Source organism: Anopheles cruzii, chromosome 3 (assembly GCF_943734635.1).
Source record: "Anopheles cruzii chromosome 3, idAnoCruzAS_RS32_06, whole genome shotgun sequence".
NCBI lineage: Eukaryota > Metazoa > Arthropoda > Insecta > Diptera > Culicidae > Anopheles > Anopheles cruzii.
The window spans coordinates 35,549,054-35,563,160 of NC_069145.1; the positions used below are offsets into that span (position 1 = coordinate 35,549,054).

At 46.2% G+C, this 14,107-nt stretch overlaps 2 protein-coding genes across 2 annotated transcripts in view; one reads left to right on the forward strand and one right to left on the reverse strand.

Moving 5' to 3' along the window:
- Positions 1-8,123, forward strand: part of LOC128274523 (phosphofurin acidic cluster sorting protein 2) — a 32,199-nt gene extending 24,076 nt beyond the window's left edge. Inside the window, exons 2-11 of the mRNA XM_053012750.1 lie at positions 227-1,058; positions 1,130-1,442; positions 2,362-2,514; positions 3,270-3,789; positions 3,869-4,023; positions 4,094-4,353; positions 4,433-4,780; positions 4,864-4,951; positions 5,034-5,150; positions 5,228-8,123. Coding sequence (XP_052868710.1) covers positions 227-1,058; positions 1,130-1,442; positions 2,362-2,514; positions 3,270-3,789; positions 3,869-4,023; positions 4,094-4,353; positions 4,433-4,780; positions 4,864-4,951; positions 5,034-5,150; positions 5,228-5,358 — 2,917 coding nt within the window. The 3' untranslated portion in view covers positions 5,359-8,123. The remainder of the gene's footprint in view (positions 1-226; positions 1,059-1,129; positions 1,443-2,361; positions 2,515-3,269; positions 3,790-3,868; positions 4,024-4,093; positions 4,354-4,432; positions 4,781-4,863; positions 4,952-5,033; positions 5,151-5,227) is intronic.
- A 1,093-nt stretch (positions 8,124-9,216) lies between these two features.
- LOC128271306 (UPF0692 protein CG33108) lies at positions 9,217-10,981 on the reverse strand. The gene is made up of 4 exons (XM_053008768.1): positions 10,932-10,981; positions 9,983-10,773; positions 9,783-9,879; positions 9,217-9,709 (listed from the first exon to the last, which is right to left on the reverse strand). Exons 2-4 carry the CDS (start codon positions 10,564-10,566, stop codon positions 9,488-9,490), a joined length of 903 nt encoding a protein of 300 aa, XP_052864728.1. The 5' UTR covers positions 10,567-10,773; positions 10,932-10,981; the 3' UTR covers positions 9,217-9,487.
- Between the last annotated feature and the right edge of the window lie 3,126 nt (positions 10,982-14,107).

Sequence of the window (14,107 nt, forward strand, 5' to 3'; positions counted from 1 at the left end):
ACACTGTTTCTATGCGTCCTTTTGCTGTTACTCATAATTTATGCACCACACATTGTCGTCCATTCTGTTGACTGTCGTGCTCGCCGAATGTTAACCCCACACAGCACGGCACACATGTATCAAATTGACGTGACGAATGCAAATACGTAAATAATAACATGTGGACCACGCGCTACCCACAGAGTGTCATTTCATTCTCACATTCCGCATTCTTCTTCATTTGCAGATTATGCTCGTTAAAAATTACCCGTCTCTCGCTGCTCACGCCACTTCCGGCGGACCTGACGTCGCTCTCGTTGGCGGTGCGGATGCAAAGTTCGAAGCGAACGCTACGCTCTCACGAGATCCCAGTGCCACAGTCGCTAGGTTCGGGTCTGAACAGTGGCTTAACCGTTGCAGGAGGCGGTCCCGGAAGTGGTGGCTCCACCGCCGGTATCGGTGGGAGCATTACCGGTGGTGCTGGGGCCGCCGGTGGACAGTTGCACTCACCACCGTTGCTGGAGACGGAGCTGGACCTTCACTTCAGCCTTCAGTATCCACACTTTATCAAGCGCGACGGCAATCGCCTGTTGATTCTGCTGCAGCGACGCAAAAAGTACAAAACGCGCACCATCCTCGGCTACAAGACGCTCGCGGAAGGCGTCATCCGGATGGATGCGGTCCTGCAAAAGTCGATGGACATGACGGTGGAGCTGAACGGCTCGGGGAAGGCGGGGCGCGCCGGTTTAACCATAGCGACGCTGCGTGCCACGCAGGTCACGTCCATTCCGGTCGATCAGGACAACAAGAACAACAACAGCCTGCTGGTGACGGACCGGGTGAACGAGTACTCGGACGAGGACGAGGAACAGGAGTTCAGCTCCGGTGACGACAACGATGAAGGCCTGTCGGGATACGCGGCCAAGCGCAACTATGCCGGGAAGCGCGATTCGTACAAAAAGTTCGAATCCGGCGAGCAGGAGGACGACGGCAATATGCTGCCCTCTAACCAGGCCGATAGCGACAGTGATTTCGAAAATATGGCCAAAGAGAAAGGGTCGAGAGGAAAAATGAGTCGGGTAAGAGCGGCGAGACGGAGGACGAGACACGAGCATCGCTTACGATTTCCGTCTTCCGTTTTTTTTTTCAGCAACGAAACTTCAAACAACGCATCATTTCACTGCTCAAACGGTTCAAGGTGCCGGAGGAACTGGAAGGTGACGTACCGGAGCGTGGTCCGGCACTGCGGGGCAAGCGCGATTTGGACGCGCTCTTCCAGGAGCTGGAGTCGTTGTCCTGCGGCGAAGGGGACGACTCCGGGCAGGACATGGACAGTCTATCTATCGGCTCGACGCCGAAGCCATCGCTGAGGCCATTCTTTGAGAACTCGGGTAAACCAGTGCTTACCCAGCAGCATTCTTCGATACAGCTGAGCTCGCTGCAGCAGAAAGGGGGTAACAAAGGTAAACCATGGCCCGGCAGCAGCGCGCGCGGACGATGGAGACGAACCCCGTCGTCGCATCCTTGCTTATGGCTTTCCGTTAGTTTGTGGCTTCGTGTAGTAGACTTCGACGTGCTCTCTCTCTCGAATCATGACACCGTTTTTGGTTGCCATTTTCGTTACTGTTTAATGTGTGTTACGCATTAGCAGCAACAACGAGCAACGACGAGCAACGCGATTTTCCTTTTTTGTGGCAGTTGTTATTTTTCGATTTGAATTAGATTTGGCTTTTTTTAGTACGTACCAGCATTTTATGTTTTTTTTCATATCCCAGTTTTCGTAATGCAACCATTATTCGTGTGCTTTTGATAAACATAAATTGTTTGCCCAACAAGGCCTATATTTAGCGATTCGCGTGCACACTTTTTTTCTGCTACCGGCGTTCGCTCTACGATATTTACAGCGCGCATTTTGCGGCGCATTTTTGATAGCCGTTATCTTTGTATTATCATTCCGGCACATTGAGCGGTAAGAAGTTGCGTGTAGCTGATCTGTCTTGAGAGAAGATTGTTTTTCAGGAGTAATTAATTTCGTGATCTCTATTCACTTTGCGTGATAAGCGGTGCTACGAATTTCCATTTCCATCAAACGCTCCATTTCCATATGAAACTATTGCTCAACTAGTGATCATCCATAGTGCGCTCATCCATGAGTCGTATCATTTTGTTAACGCTATGCATGAAATTTATGTGTTTAAACTGTGTGGGTTCACATTGTTTGTCTTGTCAGCTCATCAAACCATCAACGCCCGCTTCACATTCGATCGTCATTAAAACCGTCGTTAGGCTTCCGTAATTCAGCTGAGACATGTCTGCATTCCGTTTTCGTTATTTCCCATTTTTTTATTTGTTTTCTTTCATTATCTTTTATGTTCCTTTCAGATTTTATGCCAGAAAAGAAACCCAATTTAGAGAAGCGTGACTCGCTCGCCGAAAAGAAAAGCAATTCAATAACAATTGCCAATAATATTATTAATAATATGAACGGCAACAGTATTAATAACAATCAGACTAGCAATTACAGTAACAACCAAGGTTTGTAGCTTTTTTAAACAGTCGTTGTGGTTCATGTATTTACTATCAACCCTATCTTATCCACACATACACGCACACACACTTACACACAAACACACACCCACGAACACGCACACACACAAACTATGTCTGACACTGTTGCGTCGTTTTGTTGTCCACATTTTCTACATTTTTCGTGCACATAATTTGTTCCTCTCTCACCGCAACCGGTTCGTTGTTAGAGGCTAATGAATTTGAAAACACAAGTTTAAGTCAACACACTAAACACGGATTGAAATTCAGAGTTCCTTCGGTTCACACCTTTTATTTCGTACACACTGGCGGCTACATTATGTCGTCGGCTTGGAAAGCTAGCATTCACCGGAACTAACCGTTTGTTTCACCTTTTGAGATAGGGTTTGGCATTTCTGTTTTTGTTTTTCCAATTTATGACTGCTTAAGTTTGATTATGCAATGTTTGCGTGTGATGATATGCCCGTTTTTGGCATGTTTTTGGCATTTCTCAAAGCATACATTTGTTAACGTTGTGATTTGTTTCCTTTACCTGTTATATACCGTTACTTCGTTAGTATTATCTTACTGAAATCATTCTGTTTATCACTTACACGAGTTTCGTAAATTTTTATGATACCACGTAAAGTATCTCGAGATCAATTCGCTCTGCAGCATATCGGTGAACCGTCAGGACGATTAGTTGCTGTCGCTTGCTTTGGGTCCACCGGTGCTTACAATGCTCGTTTTTGATATTCCTGTAGATCGTTCCGGCGACTGGAAGAACGACAGCTCCGGCAATGAAGGGGGCGCGGGCAACACCGATCCGGAGGCACTGAGCTCCGATCCGCAAAATACGGGCAGTCCGCCGAAGGAGAAGGACACGTCCGAAAAGAAGAACCGCTTGTTTCGCACCAGCAGCAGCACTCCGAACAGTGCCAAAAAGCAAAAGCAAACGCTCAGCTTCCAAATGGAGCACCAGCAGTTGCAGCAGCATCAGCAGCAGCATCAACAGAAACCATCGCCCCTGGAAACGTGTCTGTCCCCGACGAACGTGGAACCACGAAAGTCGCTGCTGGAACAGCTGCAGCGAACGTTTACCACGGAGGAATCGGTGCTACCGGAGGTGGTTACTATCGTGGGTCCACCGGAAGCAACGTCTGCCTCTCTTACGCCCCGCTTTGCGTCGCTTATATCGTCGACGTTTCGGTCAACATTTTTGCCCAACAACACGGCGGAAGTGAAAGCAATAACGCAAGCGCTTATGAACAAGATTCAAAAATAGTAAGTGATTGCCCAAGAGCGCCTTCGCATATTTCATTGTTTTTCGTTTGTTTCTAATTTTACCCGCAATCCTTTCTAGCTGCAATTCGACCGCAAAGCCGCCAAACACGGTGAAAGTGGTTCTAGTCGGAGGCGACTGGTTGCAGGGTGCCGTGTTACGACACTATGTAGACTTGCTCGGTATACGCCCGCCAGATTGGGTGAATCATATCAGATTTTACATCATCCCCGTTGGTAAGCTACTCGGACGCGATTGTTACAGGTTGATGTGATTTAAAGCGATCGTTTTGTTCAATTTCGCCAGGATCGTGCGGTGTGGCGCGCTACATAGGGATGATTGATTCGAGCTATATGGCCATGTTCTGTACCGAAAATTGGCAGCAGCTTTGCGAACGGGTCGCCAATCTGGAAAGTGCCCAAACGAAAAACGAATCGGCCGAGCTGATCAACCGGATACAACGCTACTTGATGTCCGGTGGCCCTTGCACACAGGTCCCGATCGCCGAAGCGATGGTGAATTATCGCGACGAAGATTCCTGTCAAATATTTGTACCATTCATCAGTGTGAGTGTGGGGATTGATGGCTGGCGCAAAGTGCGTGCGTCAAATTAAAAACATATTGTCAATCTTTCACACCACACAGGACGTACGAATCGGTTACCTTGAAGGTCCGCAACTATCACTAGATCTCGATGAATCGCTAACGTACGCGTCGCAAAGTAGCGCCGATCGGTTACTGTCCAGTTCGCCACCCCAGAGTGGGCGGACGTCGCCACCGACATCACAAACACCGATCACCGTCAAGCAAGAGCAACAGGAAAAGCAGCAGCAGCAACCGTCGTCGTCGAACCAAGTGCAGGAATCGCTGGAGCTTCAGGTTGATTATTGGCCTCTAGCCCGACCGATCACCGATCAGAAGGAAAAGCCGGTCGGCAAGAGCCAGGATTTGTCCGGAAAGAACAGCATTAAGAGCTCTTTCCGCCATCTGCAGGTGCGCCCTAGTGTTCACACAATTGTTTTCACGCACCGAAGACAAACTGCAGTGCAGAAAGTGATTTTTGTAATTTTTTGTAGGTTTGGAGGTTGCCGCAGGTGCCAAGCTATGGGGAATTTACCAATGGTTTGACGTTGAGTTTTGCCACGAAAGAGAAGAAACAAAAAAGTAAGTTTGAAGAGGTGCTGAGAATGGTGAGCAACTCGGTGACGATTGCTTCTGAATGGGCCTCGTTTCGTTTTTTGTTTAGTAATGCGGTTGGGCAAGAAGAAGGAGAAAGATCGTGAAGCTGAGAAGGAGCAGTGCGTGGAGGGTGTAGCTCGACTGATCTGCTCACCGAAGCAGTCCCATCCAGTTCCTTTGCGAGGTAAGGATCGGTGTGTGCGAAAGGAACGTCTTTTTAATGGTCTAATTTTGTGCGCTCCTACCATCTGTCTAATATAGTGTACATCGATGGAACCGAATGGACGGGAGTTAAGTTTTTCCAGCTTTCGTCGCAGTGGCAAACACACATTAAGAACTTCCCGATTGCGCTGGTCGGTGCACCGCTGGCGCCGGCCGAAATGCTAACCTAGTCAGTTTCATCCTCCGTCCTGACGGAGCTGTTACCCCTAGCGCTCACATCTAATCATTCACGCGCCGCTGGAGCAGTGTACGGCCAGCATTGTTGCGCTCCCATTTGCTCAATGAACAGTAAACTGCCATCTCTACCACGTTCTGCTGGCTGTGAACCACCGCTGCACACGTCATTCCCATTGGCTGTCGGTTTGGCTGGTAGTGGAAACACGGCCAACAACACTGTCATTAGAAACAATAGTCATCAAAACGGTGGCGTCGTAGCATCAGCGCGTCTGCTTCGTCCACGCAGCTGGGCAGCGGTCAGCCGATCGCGGGGTGATTAAAACTACCGTCAATGCATATCTACGGCAGGTTGTGTGTACGGTAACGGAAATGGGAGAATTAGTGGGCAAGGAAGATAGAGAATTTGAGGATTTTGTGGATTTTGTGGTTGGGTTGTCGCTTCGCACACTCGTTGGAACGATTCCGTTGATTCTCTCACCATTTTGTTGAGCAGTAAATTTTGTGACACCATGACGGAAGCGATGCTTTGCTGTTGCGAGTAATGCAAGTGACACGTGTATTAGATATGCGTAGGATTGAACAAGCCTGCCAACGGCGGTTCGCGCTTGATAAGCGATCTAATAATGAAACACTCCTAGCGACTGTTATACTCGTGTTCGTTTGTTTTGTGATAGAAATTGTGTTTAGTGAGAACCCCTACTGTGCAGCGCTTGTTAGTGCAAGTAAATGGGTCTGCAGTTTTCATCCTCAAATTTCGGTTTGTGTTTGTAGGCCTTCGAACTAGTCTGTAGGGCAAGCTTAAAATATAATAAGTTGAGATATGGAACCTATAAGTCATCCATTCTCTCGTCAATGGGAATGGAATAAAACGGCAACATTACTGACAATAGAGAGAGAGAGGGGAAGATAGAGAGATGACACGTAACACCGAGTATTGATTACAAAATATTAGCCTTTCGGGCTTTTCATGTAAAATGTGTAGTTAAACAGCTGCTATTCAGATGATCAATTCGTGTGGCGGGATATGAAATATCCCAAAGGTTTTTGATTGATTTCAAGCTATAAGAAATAACGTAACGATGTCTGACTTTCGTATTGTTTTGGTCCAGTGTGTCGGCTAAGCTGTGGAAGATGATCACTTTCTGGTTCGATCTGGCTATTAAGATATGCTCAGTGTTGTATTTATTGCTCTCGAAAAGCAGTGCAAGGCTTGGCAAGAAAGAAAAAAACTTCTCCAACATGCGCAGTAAATATAAAAATTGTTTCCACAAAGAAAGGTTTTTTATTTGTTGTTGCAACACTGTAACGATAATGCTTTGCGAAGGTTGAATGAAAGCATTGTAATGTTGCAATTTTTAGTGACTATGCCATCACTCTGCATTTCGTTGACTCGCCAGTGACGGAAGAGAGATCATACAAATTGGCCACGTCCTATTCTAAAGTCCGTCATTTATTAGGCAGTATTGATTAGCGCAAGTTTCCATATCCGGGCATGCAGCAAGATCACGCTATGCTGCTCCTATCACGTGTAGGGTATGTCAAATCAGTAAATCAAACCAGAAAACAATAACATTACAAATTAATGTCTATTGGTAGCCGTCGTAGCTTAAACTCCTTCATGTTTCTCTGAGCCATCGCGGAGCGGTTGCTGATGAAGTAATGAAAAATGTTGAAAAATGAGATTTTAGGATAGATAAAAACAATAAATGGCTGACAATGTATAATAGTGTCCAAGCATAGCAAAAGCCACGATAGTCATCGCGAGAACATTGAAGGCTGGTACTAACTGTGTGTATGATTTCTAGATGTGTCTGTGTGCCGTGCAGGGTGCAAACGATTTGTATAGTATTTTATATGATATTAAAGTAAGGGCAATTGAATAATAAAACAATATTTCGAGTGAAAACGGGCCAGCAAATTGTGGCATGGCACCACCCCCAGCAAAGCAATCGAATGAGGATGTTTTAACCGATACGAACGAGACGCTTTCAGTGCAAACATATTTATTAAACGCAGGTATGTGCAAGTTTGCGCGAAGCATCATTAAAAAAGAACGTCGTTTTAAACACGATAGATTTGTTTTCCGAAAAGCAGGATTGTTTGTCAATAAGGTACAGAGTTTGGCAAAGAGGTAGGGAAACTCATTGCACTCAAAAGAGACAGAGCATTCAAACATATCCCTAGAAGGAGCAGGTGGTATTAAGCTGTACTGAATATGCATTGAATTAAGGCAAACGGGCGTTTGTCGCAAAATATGGCTGTGGATAATTTCCAGAAATTTAAACAAAAAATCATACACACACACATACAACAACAACAACTAACTACACATCAAACAGGGAGCTCATCTCTATCAACACTCCGGGCATGTCTTGCAAAGGCTACAAAAAGTATTGCAGTAAAATAATTCTTGGAAGAAACACCGACTTTCGTCTGCCTAATCCTAATTCCACAACGTAGCCAACCAACGAAGCATTGCAAGCAAAAGCTGAGTAATGGGGCGCGTGACCAGACACGCTTGTTGCCGGATGTGGCAAGGTTATCAGTAAATATCAATGGGACAAGCAAAACAAATCAGCAGTTGTCTATTATGTACGTGTACGTTGTTCTTCGAACGTTTCGCTCTACTGTGTATTACTTAGACATTGCGATAGAAGCAGCACGCGCTCCTTGACTCAAAGGCTTCGATGTTGTGTGTACCGAACTTAGCGCCGTTTTTGCCACTCCGGGAAGAATGTGGAACAATACAAATCTTCGTTTTTTTTGGAGGTCACAATAAATTGAGCTGTTTTTTTTAAATTACGAATACAAGATGGGTCAGACAGCCTGCGACAGTCAGCGACATCCTGCGATAGTTTAGCCATAGAAAATATGCAATCTTCAACAAGTAGAGGCAGAGTTGGCATTGTTTTAGTAATTACCCTACAAACTCAGAGTTGTGTGTCAGCGAGCATTTATGTTTTGTTAACACTTCCGTTACTGTCCGACTACCGAAAGTCGACCGATGTGTTTTTGCACACAGCTCCTGCGCCAATATAACTTTAAGATCTGTGTACAATTTCATAACCGCATCGTCCGCCACTTCCTGGAGTGCTATACTGCGTAGCGCAAAACTAGCGAAATGCTTTAATCGTTCCCCAGTAGCCATTTGCCCCGTTTCGGATGTTGCGACGACAACCGAAGATATAAACCCCAATCGTTACTACCGCGTCATATGTCCAGCTTACAGTAGATCTCGCGTAAAGGCATAGTTTATTGTAGCATACCTTCATCTCTTAACCATCCGCTATCACGACCATACAAAGTTGTCGAACACACAAATAAACGTAACACGTATTTCTCTGTAATAATGACTTGCAGGCGATGCAAAATGGTGCCGGATTACCGGCTACTGTAATACTTGGCGCCATTTCAGACACAGGCGAATGAATAATGATTTCTCATTCACACGAACGGCGTGCGACATCATCGCTAACCATATACGAAAAAGTAAAAGAGACTACCCATTCTTAAACAGAAAAGAACGTATCACGCCGCAGAATATCTGGATCATACCATACAACGGAACGGAAAACAATAAACGCAATAAATAAATGAAACTCTAACGTTTAAACCGGAGTCTGTGAATCGCTATCGCAGTTCAGTGATGGTGAAAGAATGCGCACCGTGTGTCGTTTCGGTTACAAGGTAAACTAAACAAAGACAACCTTTTACACCAACACGGGACGCCAGAACCGCCTTTGGTCGGTGGCCAAGAAACAGTTGGCTCCAAACAGCGTTTGTCGAGCAGAACGCAATAATGGGAACTATGCGCCGAATGAAGATAGTTAAAACACAAAAGACGAAAGAAATGAATGTCTCAATACTGTTTTATCCATGTTTTAAACTGAACAATATATATAGATAAATGAACGTATATATAAAGCCAACAGAAAAGGAAAATAAAGCTATGAGTAAAATAAACACGAGTAATTCAATAAATAGAGTGTGTCTATGGACATAAATAAATATCTCTCTCAAGAAATCCAACTCTGCCGGTGGTGGGTTTTGAACTGTCTTGTGGCGCGCAGGTCCGTGCCGATAAAAAGTAGCACGTGGTCCGGGCGGGGTAGCTGTGCAATCTCAGAGGACGATCTCGTTCTTAGCCTTGTAGTTCTCGATCATGATGAACTTACACCGGAGCCCATTGCAGCCACCCATGCCGCCCTCCGGCAGGATGAACGTTTCGTTCGGGTGTCCTGCTGGCTGACAAAACTCGACTAGATTAGCATTGCTCTTGGCCAGCTCACGCAACGACCAGAGTGCGAGGTTTTTGGATTTTCCATGTCGTGCTAATACGTAAAACTGCAAACCAAACAAAACAGAATGGAATTAAGCACAGGGATTGAGTACATTGCAGTTCAGTGAAAAAGCTTACATCTTCGAACTCATCGATCAAATATCCAACGACGAGCGCCCAGTGGGCGCGGTGGCCCTTGTTGAGGCACGGGGTGTGATTCTTATCGGGATCGTAACTATGTGGTGAAAGTTAAGGAATATTTAGCATAGAAAGAGCCCAGTGGAGCTCACAGCACGCTGGGGGATAGAGATTTACGGAACTGTTTAGAAAAAGGATACGGCACTAAAAACATGGCGCCGAGGCGCAACTTGATCTGGATGTTGGGATCATCCATCCATCCACCGACCAGCGCGTGGGTCACGGGTTTGTACTCGACGAGGTGGCGGTTCTCCTCGAGGACCAGCGCGAACAGGTCGTTCAGCTGGCGGGCGCTAAACATTTCGCCGTTCTTCGAGTAGCCACGCCGAACGGCCAGTTCGAGCAGCGCGCTGGCCGACGGAGACCCATCGAAGATCATGCTGAGCGCGGTGAGACCGCAGGTGGGCCCATTCTGCAGGATCGGTTCCACGTTCTGGACCCGTAGTTCACGCGGTGGCGCATACTGGCAGACGCGATGCAAAAAGCAGGCCTTCTGGATCGCCGGGTACTGCGTGGCCCAGACACACTCGCCCGACGAAAGGATCACGCTATGGTTGGGTTTGGCGGAGCCGCCGCTCCGCAGATTATTGCTGTTATCGAGGACATCCAGGTTCAGTTCGGCGAGCGGCGTTTTGGGCGTCAAGCAAACCGTTCTCAGCGGTGGCAGGGTGGTCACGGTTGGTGAAGGTGGTGGTGGCGGTGGCGACGGGGGACTGTTCGACATCCGTAATGAGCACTTTGCACAATGGCCCGGGAAAGAAGGCAATAGGATAGCGCAGGACGCGTGCGTGTGTGCAGTTGGCTAACGGAAGTACTCGGATGCCGCCAGGGTGAAGGGAAATTAACACACACAGACAGAGGAAAGGAGAGCCCCTCAGTAGGGGAAAGGACTCTTCGGAGAAAGGACAAAGGACGGATTGTGGACGGAGTGCTGAGGGTTCACCATAGTACGAAACGGGAGGACAAAAAAAGAAGTTAGAACAGAGCGGTAGGTGATGAGTAGGGACAGATTAATGCAGCGAGCAGGTACGGGAGCAAGGATCAAGGATCAGACGGGGCTCTTTCTTTTAATCCAAGGTAATAACTCACCTTGCGAAGCACAGCAACAGGTCTTAAGAGCTAGAATAATAATAAACGAGTGAGCATTCTTAACAAAGAACTGTCAAAAATAGAATTCTGCAAAGATAAACAACAGAGTAGCTCAAATTTGCTCGATTGCACGCAGTGCTCAAAATGTGGCGTGCAACAGACTTGCGCGCAGCTACCAACTTGTACGCAATCGAGAGACCGTTTTCAGGAAAAGGGGTTTTAAAACATGTGAATATTCGGCTTGCTTTTTGTACTTTTTATTTGAACAATTCATCAACATCACAGATCCTTAGTGGTACCTCACAAGAACGTGTCTACCAGGGGTGTGCGTTGAGATTGGGACTGTTAAAAAGATGGCTGTACCTGTCGATTGGGACTTACCAGTTTAGCGGTTCATTCATTATTACCTTGTTTTGACATCCGGTAAATGATTTCAGGTCACAAAAAAAAATATTTCGGTTTGCAACCCATCTTTGAAAGGGTTAGACCATGACAACTTTTGTGCCTGAAAATGACGTATGGCGGGGATTACTATTTTTCTGCTCCTCTTGAAGAAAACTGCTTCGGAATCGCACCAAATGCTTGTCGGGACTTGTGTTTGGAAGATCGCAGTGCGTTAAGTGGTTTAAAAAATTCAAAATGGCGATTTTGACTTTAGAAAAAAAAGCCTTGAAAGACTTAAAAAAACGGACTTTCTGGTGGGACAGAAAGGTGTGGTGTTTCACAAGCTCCTAAAACCTGATGCAAACGTTTATTCCGATCGCTACTGACAACAAATGCCCTATTTGAACCATGCATTGATCGAAAACGACCAAAAAGCCGTTCCAGATTTTTTAAATGGAGGCGCCTGGTGGCCCGTGGCAACAAGCACCAGGCGCCCCAAAGAACAAAACTGTTTCAGGATACTATCAAATCACTTGGATGGGAGTTGCTATCCCTCTCCGCGTTATTCATCGGACTTGGCTCTTTCCGAGTATAATTCTTTTTCATCGATGAGACACGTATTGGCTGAGCAGCCCTTCGTTTTTCTACAAGGAAGTCGAAATGGGATTACTAATTAGTTTACTTAAAAAGTCGACGAATTCTTTCGTCTGGGAATCCATAATTTAGCAGAGAGATAGGAGAAATGTATAGCTGGCGATGGCACATATTTTGAATAAAATAGAAAATCGCATTAAAATTTTATAAACATTTTGTGTGTGTTAAAAACAGTCCCAATCTCAACGCACACCCCTGGTAAGCCCTGGTTTTAAAGACGGGGTTAAAACTGTGTCTTTTCTTTATGTAAAGGTTAGGGATCCTGGAAGCGATCCTGTCCATGGGTCTCATATTTTTTGATCTCGTAAATCACCTTCTCATCACGAAAAATATTTATTGTGCACGTGAATTTAGATTGTTTAGAAAACAATCGGATTGAATACTTAGAAGACTCCTTACAATCACCTACGTTTTCGTTTTACTTGCCACAACACAGAGAACGGCGAACAGTGTTTGGGTTTAATGCTTAAAGTAGGTTTATGTTATCCAATATTGACGCTTTTGTCGTTGAACTATTTTTAAAATTTACGCTCAAACGGATCCTCTATATAGAGAGCACTACAAGGCTTACGGTTTGCAGATAACGGAATTGCATCGTCATTTTAAGTTTTCAGACCAAGATAAGTCGGAACAACATGGCTTATACGTTTGCATAACGAGAACACGATTTACTGCCACAGTTCATATATTTGTACTCGCTGAAAACCTGCCACATCCATGGTTTGGATTGAGTTCGACCAATTTATTACGATCATTATGACAATACTGAATCTCCCTATGTATTAAAGTCACGAGAGTATGACATATTCAGAATAGGTGAATAATTATGATAAACGATAAAGGAATAATTACATATGTAGTACAAGGTTAAATCCAGTGCACTAACTTGAGTTAACTAGTTAACTAGTTTGTCTCAAGAGTGAAATAGAAGAGTATTACTTAAGAGAGACTAAAGGGATTATTGGAAATAATCATAATTGCCATCGTGAAAGGGAGAATTTGTTCAATGTTCAATCAAACACATCCAATATTAACCTTCGGTGATGTAGTCGAGCCACCGGCCCCGACAATGCGGCCACAATATTGGAACTTTGTTTTTAGAAAAGAGGTACACATACCCCATGCCGACTGTCTTGCTAGGTGCAGCGCCAACAGAGAAAGAGAGAGAGAGAGAGCATTAAAATGGGCGCAAACGGTGGCATCACAACCCTCGGTGATGGCCTGCACTGGCCGGAACTGCTATTTCACCTGCGACCGGCCGGCGTATTTCACGCTTCCGGGCACTTTAAACCGGGACATTGTCCAGCGAAACGAAAAATCGAACCACGGCGGCCACACCGCGGGGAGTTCGGTGTTCGGTGGCGAAGTTTTGCGTCACTTGCCACAGTTTTGGTTTTTCCATCCCGCGGCACGGGGGAGAGGCTTGGACTTTCCGTCGTCCGCCGGGAATGGTTTAAACCCCGCGTACTGCCCTCCCGCCCGACCGGTGTCGAGTTTAACGGTCTCCAAAGTTTTCTCCGTGGGGTGTATCAAACCCGATGGAATGCAACTTTCGACTCAGCCGAGGCATAAAAAAAGCGAAACGAAACGAAAGGGAAGGAAAGGGAAATACTGAAAAGTCCGCAGGCGATGCGATGAAAAAACATCGCAGGCAACAGCGGGCAAAAAAAGCGGAGAAGAAATAAAACCTGCAAACCAGAGGCGATCCAGTTTTATGCGTCTCCATAATGGAACGGTGCTGGCAAGACACGGGGCCAGGAAAAACTTGCGAAACAAGCTCGAAAATCTCGGACGGGTCATTGGCTATCGGATGGCCGGGATCAGCGGTTGCTGCAAGCCCGAACGTCACTACGGCAGCAAACCGCCGGCATCCGAAACAGCTCGGACACGGACGGCGCGTAGTGAAGCCGTCAAACCGAAAGAGGACCAGTTGCGGAGAACAAAAAAAAAAGAAGGGGAAATCATAAAAGAATGACCGAGCCACCGACTGAGAACCGGAGTCAGCGAGGTCGCTCTCGGTCCGCCGAACGGCCGGTACGTGGGGATCCACTTCCGGTTGGAGATAAGCGCGCCGTGCGCGAGTGTCGCCAACGGCGCTTTAAAACAACGGCACCGAAAACAAAAAAGAAACAAAAGGG